The sequence below is a fragment of the Vigna radiata genome, chromosome 5 (assembly GCF_000741045.1).
Source record: "Vigna radiata var. radiata cultivar VC1973A chromosome 5, Vradiata_ver6, whole genome shotgun sequence".
Taxonomy (NCBI): Eukaryota; Viridiplantae; Streptophyta; class Magnoliopsida; order Fabales; family Fabaceae; genus Vigna; species Vigna radiata.
The window spans coordinates 20,530,537-20,540,992 of record NC_028355.1 but is presented as its reverse complement, the minus strand read 5'-3'; the positions used below and the strand labels follow the sequence as shown (position 1 = coordinate 20,540,992).

Sequence of the window (10,456 nt, the reverse complement as noted above, 5' to 3'; positions counted from 1 at the left end):
ATATATATATATATATATATATATATATATTTTATTTTATTTTTTTTAAAATGCATATCAACAAAACTAAAAGCTAAGTGCTGATAAAAAAAAACAATTAAAAGCTAAGCAATGAAGTTATACAATTGATGTCTGAATCACCTTACTCTCCACAAGTTACTGAGAAGTAACGCCACTGTCTTGAACAATGCCTTCAGCTTGTAAGAAACGAATCAGATGCTTATCTTCCAAATGTTGCTGCCAAAAGTTACAGTTAAATTTTCAAGAAAAGTTGCATGGATCAAAAGCGTGTAAGTAAGTAACGAAGTGAAGACCTACAGAAAGGCACTCCCGGTATTTTTGCCACTCAGAAACGCAATCTTGTTTGTCCCAGTGACCCTTCATGAATTTCTCCGCGTACCACCTTGGAAATTGGAATTAGGGTTTGAGGAAAACCAGAGGGGGGAACAAATTAGAGACAAGAAAGTTTAGGAATGCAACCTGTTGAAGCAATTGTGGTATGCGTCTCGAAGTGTGGCACAAAGAGAGGTCGAAGATAAAGATTTGGAGTCTTTCTTCTCCCTCATCTCATGGAAGTGCCAATGGCTGCTGTTCGTCTCACAAAGATTGGAGCTTTCAGATTAAAGAACGGTTTCCACACCTATATGTGTTCTGTAGTCAGTGTCATACTACACTTTAACATATCTTAAGGTTTCAATTCTCAACCTTCTGCAACTCTCTTTTTTTTTTTTAAAATAAGAGGCAAAGACACTATGCACTTTCTTGTTCAAGTTTCTAGCTCTAATTTTTGTTATGGTAAGTTTCCCACTAGTAAAAAGGCAAATAAAGTGTAATTTTTAATGTTGATTACATAACTTATTACATACACTTGTTATTGCACCCACCTGTATACATCCAACACGAAATATATTCATATTCATATCGAACGTGGAATTAAATACACGAAATATATTCATATTCATATCGAACCTGGAATTAAATATTTAATGAGTTATTCCATAACAGACAAAATAATATGATAAAAAATGTATCGTTAAGATAAACTATAACATAGTTTTAATATTTTATTAAAAATAGATTTTAAATCAAACTTAATTTTATAAATTGATTTATAAAATGAGATTTACATTCACTTGTATACATCCAATCCTTATCAAATAATGTTTTTAATTCTATCAATTAGTTTTTAAATTTTCATCGTTTTAGTCATTAACTTTTTGCATATAAATAAGTTTCAATTGGTGTATAAATTCAAATTGAGAGCGTCTGTCTAAATATTAGAATGGGTGTTACTAGAAAAAAATTAGAGGTAAATGTAGTTTGTAAAAATATTTTTTTCAATCAAAAAATTCTAGCATTTCAGTATATAATACATAAAGAGTGCATAAAAAAGACAAATAAATAGGGGAAATCTATCATTTAGCTTCTGTTTGTATCTATAAAAATCCTATTATGGATATGTACTCAATTTGAAAAAACCACATCAAATATGCTAAGAATAAGGAAACAAGATTTTTCCTCGACGAGAAAGATAGAGCGGATTTAAAAACAAAACTAATATATATCTATTTTATTATTTTATAATAAATTAAAAACCTAAATATTAATAAAATTAATTTTACAAAATAATAGACTATGATATATTAATACCTAGTATTACAAAAGATAAACTATGAATATTTATAAATTTTTAATAATTATATTATTAATATTTTATTAATATATACTTATGTAGTAATTAAATAAAAATCATTTGATTTAATATTTTATTAATATATGCTTTATATTATAATATTTTGTAAATTAATTAATTTTAATATATTTTGATTTTGAAATACAACCTTTTATATTTATTAATTTTTTCAATGATTTCCTTATTCTAATTTAAATTTTTTAATTCTAATTTGTATCTTAAAAAGTATTATTTATACCAAATATTTTTTAAATTTTATTTTATAAATTACTTTTTAAATATATTAATATAAAAAAATTATCATCAAATTTAGTCTCTAATCCAAAGAGAATATTAAGTTATTGTGGAATGACATATTTTAAGTTTGAATTCTTTAAAAAGTACATTTAATATTAAAAATAGTGTCCATATAAAAAGACAAATTCTATGAAATTGTCCTAATTCGAATATTTTTATTTTTAATAATAAGTTTGAGCTTTAGTTGAAGTTAACTTGGATCAATATATCTTAAATTTTGAAGTAACTAAAGTAGGGATTACCAAATAGTTTTAAGTCACTGAAAATGCATTTTACCCAAAATTAAAAAATATTTTAATTCAGTAAAATGCAGATTATGATAGTTTGAACTGGCATAATTATGGATAATTTAGCTTCAAATTATTATTTTTTTCATTCTCATTTCAACGGAACAGAACAAGGAACAATCTCTATAAATACCCCATCTAACCTTAGTTTTCACTCCCAGCATCATCATACAAGCGTGAATTCCTGAGCGACATCTGACAACAGAAGAAAGAGAGAATGGACCAGTTCAAAGGACAACCTCGTCTTCCAAAATTCGCCGTTCCCAAACGGTATGACATTAGGCTCAAGCCCGACCTCATCTCGCACCGTTTTGCTGGATCGGTCGCCGTCAATCTCGACATCGTCGCCGCCACCACTTTCATCGTTCTTAATGCTGCCGAACTCTCGGTCACCGCCGACTCCGTTTCATTCACCATTGGAGATTCCTCCACGGTTCTCTCTATTATCTTCCCTTGACACCTTGTTATAAATATTTATTTCTCTAGTACATTCAAGATTCATAACTATGCAGCTATTTTATCCATATCTGACAACCTCGTATTACGTTGTGTCCCTCTGTGTGGAGGGTTGTTGCTGATGTAGAACCAACGGATGTTGTCTGTACAGGTTTTTAAGCCTTCGCGAATTGAGTTGATTGAAATTGATGAGATTCTGGTTCTGGAGTTCCCACAGGAAATACCAGTTGGGCAGGGTCTATTGACTATTGAGTTTGAAGGAATCTTGAACGATAGAATGAAAGGGTTCTACAGAAGGTATGTGTTATTGTGGTTTGTTTTGATTGATGTTATACAAGCTGAAGTACTTGAATTCTGGTTGAGGCTGCATTTTGATCGTGATTCTCTGGTATTAAATTTCCTGGCTTACAGTGTATATTAGTGATTTCAAAACCCTAATGTGTTTAAAAATGTTTGACTAAATTACTTTGCCACTGAGATTTAGTCGGATTACACGCGGTATCCCTTTTTTTTATCCCTAAACTACCACCTTAATTGTTTGAAAAACATTACAATGGAACTGTTTATACATTACGCTAATTTCCTTAATTGTTTAAAAACGTTACATTGTGTACCTATCAGGAATGTTATTGTAAACCTTAGAAAAGACGGTATCGTGTGCTGTCTGAAAAAGAGGAAAATAGAAGGTAAAATGAAATGAACTTCTCCCATGATCTAAAATTAACTATGTACTTAACCGTTGTAAAAACTCTTTCATGTAACTTTTAAAAAGCTGTAGTGCATAAGAATATGTTAATGTACGGCAGAAACTCAATTCTTTTTATCATTTTATTTTATTTTTTCATCATAGAAGTATTTACGAACAGATTTACCCAAACAGGATCCTAGATCGCCTTACTATTTATTATGAGGATATAGATGAATATCTTACTCGAATTTTGGTTTTTAAATTAATTTATATGGATACTTTTTATATGTAGTACCTATGAATATAATGGTGAGAAGAAGACTATGGCAGTTACACAGTTTGAACCAGCTGATGCCAGGCGGTGCTTTCCTTGTTGGGATGAACCTGCTTGCAAGGTTTGAGTACCTGTCTCCTTCTCTTCCCTTCTAAATGAACCTTTTGTCAGAACTCAAAAGGCTAAAATATTTATTGTTGCAACGGCGCTAAACACTTCAAATAATAACGTTTTGAGTTCATGTATTGGGTGGTGAGGGCTACGGGGATGGACAAGTCTGGATGGATTTTGGTATTCAACTTGTTTTGACGAACTTATTTCTTCACGTTGTTTGTTTGATCTTGTAGGCTACTTTCAAGATCACATTGGATGTGCCTTCAGAGCTTGTTGCTCTTTCCAACATGCCAGTTGCTGAAGAAATAACAAATGGAAATCTAAAAACAGTTTCGTATGAAGAATCACCAATCATGTCTACATACTTGGTTGCTGTTGTCGTTGGTTTGTTTGATTATGTGGAAGATCACACCCTTGACGGTAAAAGCATGTTTTCTCTTTACATTTTAGGTTTTAGTTGTTTATTAGTACCAACCTTCCCGCTCATAATTGAAATCGACATCTCTACAGGCGTCAAAGTCCGAGTGTACGGTCAAGTTGGTAAGGCAAACCAGGGGAAATTTGCGCTCGATGTGGCTGTGAAAACTTTGGAACTTTACAAAGAGTATGGAACCGTTACAATATTGGCTTCTTAGGCAGAAAATTCATTGCAAATAATCCAGGACATCATTTATTTTCAATTTCCATTTAATGGTTGCATATCATTATCATTATGATATAAGTTGACAACCATTTAGCCAAGTAATTTGTGATGGTGTCCTCCTTAAAACTTGAAAGATCTATTAACTGTTACAAAGATTTGAAATAAAAATTCTCCTCCAAAAAGCACGGGAGCTTTCTGCCATGTAGAAAACAAATAAGAAACTAATGAGTTAAATGAAAATCAAATGGATAAGGTGAGGGATAAGGAAGGACACGCCACCTTGAAGTGATTCAAGAATAGGTGCATGATTCACCACTTAAACTTTCCAAGCTAAGAATCTAATCTAAGGGTGTTTTGTATAAAGAAAAAGCCTTCTATTTATAGGTTTAGAAGGCAGGTTACTAAGAAGGTTAAGAGAAGCAAAACAAACCAAGGGTGATGAATTACATGGTTGCCGAGCATCCCGTTCAATGGATGAGTGAGAAGTGGCAACTTTTTCATAAATGAGGTGATTAGGTTCATAAACTAGCTTCACTATCAAGTAGTTAAGTTGATAAGCACTTGACTCTAGAATATGCTTGATGCTTTAGAAGGAACATCTCATTTTACAAAAGATTATTTGTTCTCTCTAATCTCTTCTTCAGTTTCCTTGGGTCTTGCTATTTGTATGTATTGACTGTCAATCACATTATCTTTCTTGATTTATCAGTTTATACGGGCAACATAAGTGGCTAATAATTAATTTACATGTTAATCTTCATGACACTGTTTATCATTCATTACTCAACTAACTGATAATTTAATAGATACTTCGCTACTCCTTACTCTCTGCCAAAATTGGATATGATTGCGATCCCTGATTTTGCTGCTGGAGCCATGGAGAATTATGGTTTGGTTACATATCGGGAGACTGCTTTGCTATATGATGAGCAGCATTCTGCGGCTGCAAACAAACAGAGGGTACTCTATTTAACCATGAAGTTTCTCTTTAGTCTTGTTTAGTTGGGGCTTCCTAATCTTAATTTCAAAACTACTTATTTTATTACTAACTGAAGGACACAATGTTTTTTTACTGTTAAGGTTGCAACTGTCGTAGCTCACGAACTAGCTCACCAGTGGTTTGGCAATCTTGTTACAATGGAGTGGTGGACACATTTATGGCTGAATGAAGGGTTTGCAACATGGGTGAGAGTTGTACTTTGCAGATTATTGGGATAAAAAATATTCCCAATATCTCAATAATTATTAGGAAAAAAAAATAGTTTTATAATCTTCCTATTATTTTCAGCTTATTTTTATTTTCTTTTTTAAAGGTTTTGATAGTTACATTTGTGTAATTGTTTTCAACAAAATAATTCTTTATTTTCTTACATAGTTGAAGTGTAAGTTGTGTGGATCATACATCCAAAAATTTATGCCATTGCAGAGCTGGTGTTCGGTTTTCTTACCTTTATTTCATTTTTTTTAACATTGTAACTAGTTAACTAGTTGATATTTTAAATCCTCTTCTCTTCTTTTGGGATGGTCAGGTGAGCTATTTAGCAACCGATAGCTTGTTTCCTGAGTGGCAAATATGGTCTCAATTTCTTCATGAATCCACTGAGGGTCTTAGGTTGGATGGACTAGCAGAATCCCACCCAATTGAGGTATTGTTTGATGGTCAAGTTTTTTGTATGTTTGGTCTGTCTCAGATAACAAATTTGGCTAATTTTATATGACTCTGTGATTTCATGAATATTAATTAAATGTAATTCTATAATTATTTGTTATATAATATTATATATATATATATATATATATATATATATATTATTATTATTATTATTATTAAAGTGTAACTAAATTGAACTTACATTTTTTCTTAGGTTAAAATGCTCACACCATGTTACCAGTCTTTAGTGCATTTTAAATTTTTAACTTATGTAAATTATGTTTGAAGGTGGATATAAATCATGCTTGTGAGATTGATGAAATATTTGATGCAATAAGTTATAGAAAAGGTGCATCTGTTATTAGGATGCTACAAAGCTATCTCGGTGCTGAATGCTTTCAGGTTAGTACTTGCACCCTTTCGTATTCAATGTCAAATTTGATGGGATAAAACAGTGGACTCTTCATGTAAGGATAATAAAATATATTTATCATCTAGTGCATAAGTAAACTATTGTTGGGGGAAGAGTTCTGTCTCAACTATATTGACTTTGGTTTTTGTACTTTTAAATTAGGTAGGTTGTACAGTTTAGTTTGTGGTACATAAATTGAAGGTATTTTATATGTAATTCACTGTTACAGGCACTTTATATATTATCTTATGGCTTTTAAGAAGTATGGATTCTAAAAATCCTTGTAAATGTGATTGAGTTATATATCATGCATTCATGCTATTACATTGCTTTTTCCTGTGACCAGAGGTCGCTGGCTTCATATATAAAAAAATATGCTTGCTCAAATGCTAAGACTGAGGATCTCTGGGCTGCACTTGAGGAAGGATCTGGTGAACCTGTGAACAAGTTAATGAACTCATGGACAAAGCAGAAGGGATATCCTGTTGTATCTGTTAAAGTTAATGAGCAGAAGTTGGAATTTGATCAGGTTCCATTGCATCTTGACCTTTCATTTGATTTTTATACGATTATGTTATGAGAAAAAATCCATCATATCTCATGTGTAACCTTTGTACATTTATTGGCAGTCACAATTCTTGTCAAGCGGTGCTCAAGGAGAAGGCCAATGGATTGTTCCAGTAACTTTATGCTCTGGCACTTATGAGGTCCGCAAGAGTTTCCTCTTGCAAACAAAATCCGATGCACATGACATCAAAGACTTCATTGGTACCGCAAACATAAGTGGAAATTATTGGATTAAACTTAATGTGGATCAGGCTGGTTTTTACAGGGTGAAATACGATGAGGTGCTTGCTGCTAAACTTAGATATGCAGTAGAGAAGCAACTCTTATCTGCCTCAGACCGATTTGGTAAATTAAATAGTCAATTGAAAATTTATTACGAATGGTAGTAAAGGAAAAGATTGATAACTCGCGAGTTATTTACTTTGACAGGCGTTTTGGATGATGCATTTGCACTTTGTATGGCTCGCCGAGAATCATTAACGTCCTTGATTAACTTGATGGGATCATACAGAGAGGAAGTTGATTATACCGTGCTGTCGAACCTAATAACTGTAATAATATAATCCAAATCACGTTCATTCCTTACGTAGGCTGTATATGTTGAATGTAACTCCAATACTTTTGTTTGACAGATAACTCTTAAAGTTGAGCGCATTGCAGCCGATGCTGTACCTCAATTGCTAGATTATTTCAGGCAGTTCTTTATTGGTCTTCTCCAGCACTGTGCTGAGTAAGTTGCTGAATGCATGATCCTGGGAAGAAGATAGTGTTAGTGTTTCTGTTAATAAGAATTTATAGACTACTTAAAATTTCTATAGCTTTGCATGATGATTGGAAAGTCATCTGCTAGAATCATGTTTGTATGTGGTAATGTGGCTGGTACTCAAACTGGGGGATAAAGGTATTGGAAGATCTGGAATTTGGATGACCTAAATAAGATACCATTGGCTATGCACTTTTTGTAGTAGTTTTTATTAGATCTTGGCTTCTACTTATCTCATATTGTAATTGCCTTGCAGGAGGCTTGGTTGGGAGCCTAAACCAGGAGAAAGTCATCTAGATGCAATGTTGAGAGGAGAAATATTGACTGCTCTTGCTGTGCTTGGTCATGATTTAACATTGGAAGAAGGAAGCAAGCGTTTTCAGGCATTCTTAGAGGACAGGAATACACCACTTCTCCCGCCTGATACAAGAAAGGTTGGCTGCATCTTCATTCTAATGCATGAAATCTCCCTATGGACTCTTCTGCTGATTATTAGTGTGAAATGTTGGCAGGCAGCATATGTAGCTGTAATGCAAGGGGCAAGCAAATCTAATTCATCCAGTTATGAATCCCTTTTGAAAGTATATAGAGAAACTGACCTAAGCCAGGAGAAAACACGAATTCTTGGTAATGAAATATCTTCTCTGAGAGCATACACTAGCTTCTGGGTCTTGATACTAATATTTTCTACAATTGTAGGCTCTCTTTCATCTTCACGTGATCCAGGTCTAATTCTTGAAGCTCTCAACTTTATGTTGTCATCTGAGGTAACCTTTTTTCTGATATTTTGAAGTGAGAATGCGCATACTCACATTATCAGCTGATTATTTTTTTGGTCTGCGCAATGTATATTAAAATGTTAACTTGCGATGTTGTTATATAATGTTAAGGTTCGAAGCCAGGATGCCGTTTTTGGACTTGCTGTTAATAGAGAAGGACGAGATGTAGCTTGGGCGTGGCTTAAGGTATAAACAACCCAGAACTAGTACTTAAACACATTAAATTTTGTCTTTGTTAGTTGTCCTTAGCAATGTCATTTTTTGTCAATTGATGCGCAACGATTATATTTGATTTTGACGAAAAAAAACAAAAATTCTGATTGAGATCGCGAGTTCATGACACAAACATACACTTTTCTATTAAACCCTTCCCCCCCCCTTCTTTTATCATATTCTCAACGTTCTCAATGTTATGCAGGAAAATTGGGAACACCTCGTAAAAACATATGGTTCAGGATTTCTGATAACTCGCTTTGTCAGTGCAGTTGTCTCACCGGTTCGTCTCATAAAAACCCTCTACAACCTGTTTTGTCTCATTGATACTCGAGTTTCCCTCTGGAATGTTTATCTATAATTCTCCATTTTTTTATTGTTGGTGCAGTTTGCATCCTTTGAGAAGGTCAAGGAGGTAGAAGAATTCTTTGCTAGCCATGCTATGCCTTCCATTGCTAGAACTTTAAGGCAGAGCCTTGAGCGGGTTAATATCAATGCAAACTGGGTTGAGAGTATTCGGAAGGAAGACAGCCTTAGTGATGCTGTGAGGGAACTGGCATACAGAAAATATTAGTCTTGCTGTCTTTTCTGAACATGCTACTTAAACTTTCTTCACTCAGTCAACCTTACTGTCTTTGCTGAGGATGAACCTCGCGAGTTGCCTCACCTAGGAATAAAAATAGACTCAATATGTCATTTCGTGGGCTTAAATATATCAATTTTTTGTGTCCTTTTTAAATGTGGGTTTTTTTGTTATTTAAAAGTGGCCTATTTTACTCCAGTTAACATTATAAATGTGACATAGATTGTCACAATAATGTTGACTGGTTTTTATACACCTCGCATAGCATTGAATCATTTGCCTGTCCTACCATGTCTCGTAGGTTAGGGTACTGCTTGTGGGGGTGTGCAGAGATAACTAGAAGATGAGTTATGCTAGAACTTTTAGCGTGGGAAATTTGACAAAAGTTCGATGTCATGTAGCACCACCTAGTTGCTAATCACACCAGTTAACTGCTTAGCAAAGGACCAGCCATAAAGTAATCTGATTTCAAACATAATTTAATCTTATTTAAACACTGTTACTGTGTGTGTTTGTAAACGTATATGTGTTTGTTTGTCGAACATTAAGAGACTATATTCAATAACTATTTTATTTCTTTTTTCAGAATGTAGTAATATGACTCTTCTTTATAAAAGGCAGTAGTAGATTTTATCAAGAAAATCGACTAGACACTAATTTAAAAAAAAAAAATATTGAAGTGTTGTTGAACATTAATGTTCAGATGAATATTTGAAATTATGAATATCAATTTTAATTCTTTAAGAACATATTATCCTGTAAAAAATTCATTTTATGGGTACAAGCTTGTATATTTTCTTTAACATTTAAATTCTTTGTAGAAATTAAAGCTACAAAATTTAACTTCGACCTTGCTCTGACGGATAACAAGTCATTTGTTTAATAATAATCATGATGATACATTTTCATCTAGAAAACTTTTAATTCTTTTAAATCTTTCTATTCTTAATTTCTTAGTTGGTGTTTTTTCTGTATTATTTTTATTTTTTAGCAAATTAAACGTTTTAGAGGTGCAAAACAAAGTTGGAGAATCGCA

The 10,456-nt window shown here is 33.0% G+C and overlaps 2 protein-coding genes across 8 annotated transcripts in view; one reads left to right on the top strand and one right to left on the bottom strand.

Annotated features, from left to right (window-relative positions):
* Positions 1-785, bottom strand: part of LOC106761876 (uncharacterized protein At4g33100) — a 3,383-nt gene extending 2,598 nt beyond the window's left edge. For 3 of the 7 annotated variants that reach the window (XR_001375736.2, XR_002667905.1, XM_014645462.2), the window contains exons 1-3: positions 481-784; positions 319-403; positions 142-237 (exon numbers count right to left, since the gene is read on the bottom strand). Coding sequence is in view for 5 of the 7 variants with exons in the window: in XM_014645462.2 (XP_014500948.1) it covers positions 157-237; positions 319-403; positions 481-566 (252 nt within the window). In the remaining 2 variants the exon portion in view is untranslated. Of the gene's footprint in view, positions 1-123; positions 238-318; positions 404-480 lie in introns of all 7 variants that reach the window. The other 4 variants (XM_014645464.2, XM_014645463.2, XM_022780928.1 and 1 more) reach the window with 3 other exon arrangements.
* A 1,634-nt stretch (positions 786-2,419) lies between these two features.
* LOC106761873 (aminopeptidase M1) lies at positions 2,420-9,695 on the top strand. Its single transcript, XM_014645456.2, has 19 exons — positions 2,420-2,710; positions 2,885-3,030; positions 3,714-3,816; positions 4,043-4,229; positions 4,320-4,413; positions 5,259-5,412; positions 5,533-5,637; positions 5,982-6,098; positions 6,392-6,505; positions 6,862-7,044; positions 7,145-7,427; positions 7,512-7,633; positions 7,715-7,812; positions 8,102-8,279; positions 8,358-8,472; positions 8,545-8,612; positions 8,736-8,810; positions 9,043-9,120; positions 9,226-9,695. The coding sequence occupies exons 1-19, from the start codon at positions 2,495-2,497 to the stop codon at positions 9,409-9,411; spliced, it is 2,622 nt and encodes an 873-aa protein (XP_014500942.1). The 5' UTR covers positions 2,420-2,494; the 3' UTR covers positions 9,412-9,695.
* Positions 9,696-10,456: the final 761 nt, after the last annotated feature.

What these genes read in the sequence shown, in the direction of transcription:
- LOC106761873 (XM_014645456.2), top strand. Translation starts at nt 2,495, where the DNA reads ATGGACCAGTTCAAAGGACAACCTCGTCTTCCAAAATTCGCCGTTCCC. An exon ending in TGCTGTCGAACCTAATAACT is followed by an intron (nt 7,634 to 7,714) that starts GTAATAATATAA and finishes TTTGTTTGACAG; the next exon opens with ATAACTCTTAAAGTTGAGCG. An exon ending in ACTTTATGTTGTCATCTGAG is followed by an intron (nt 8,613 to 8,735) that starts GTAACCTTTTTT and finishes TATAATGTTAAG; the next exon opens with GTTCGAAGCCAGGATGCCGT.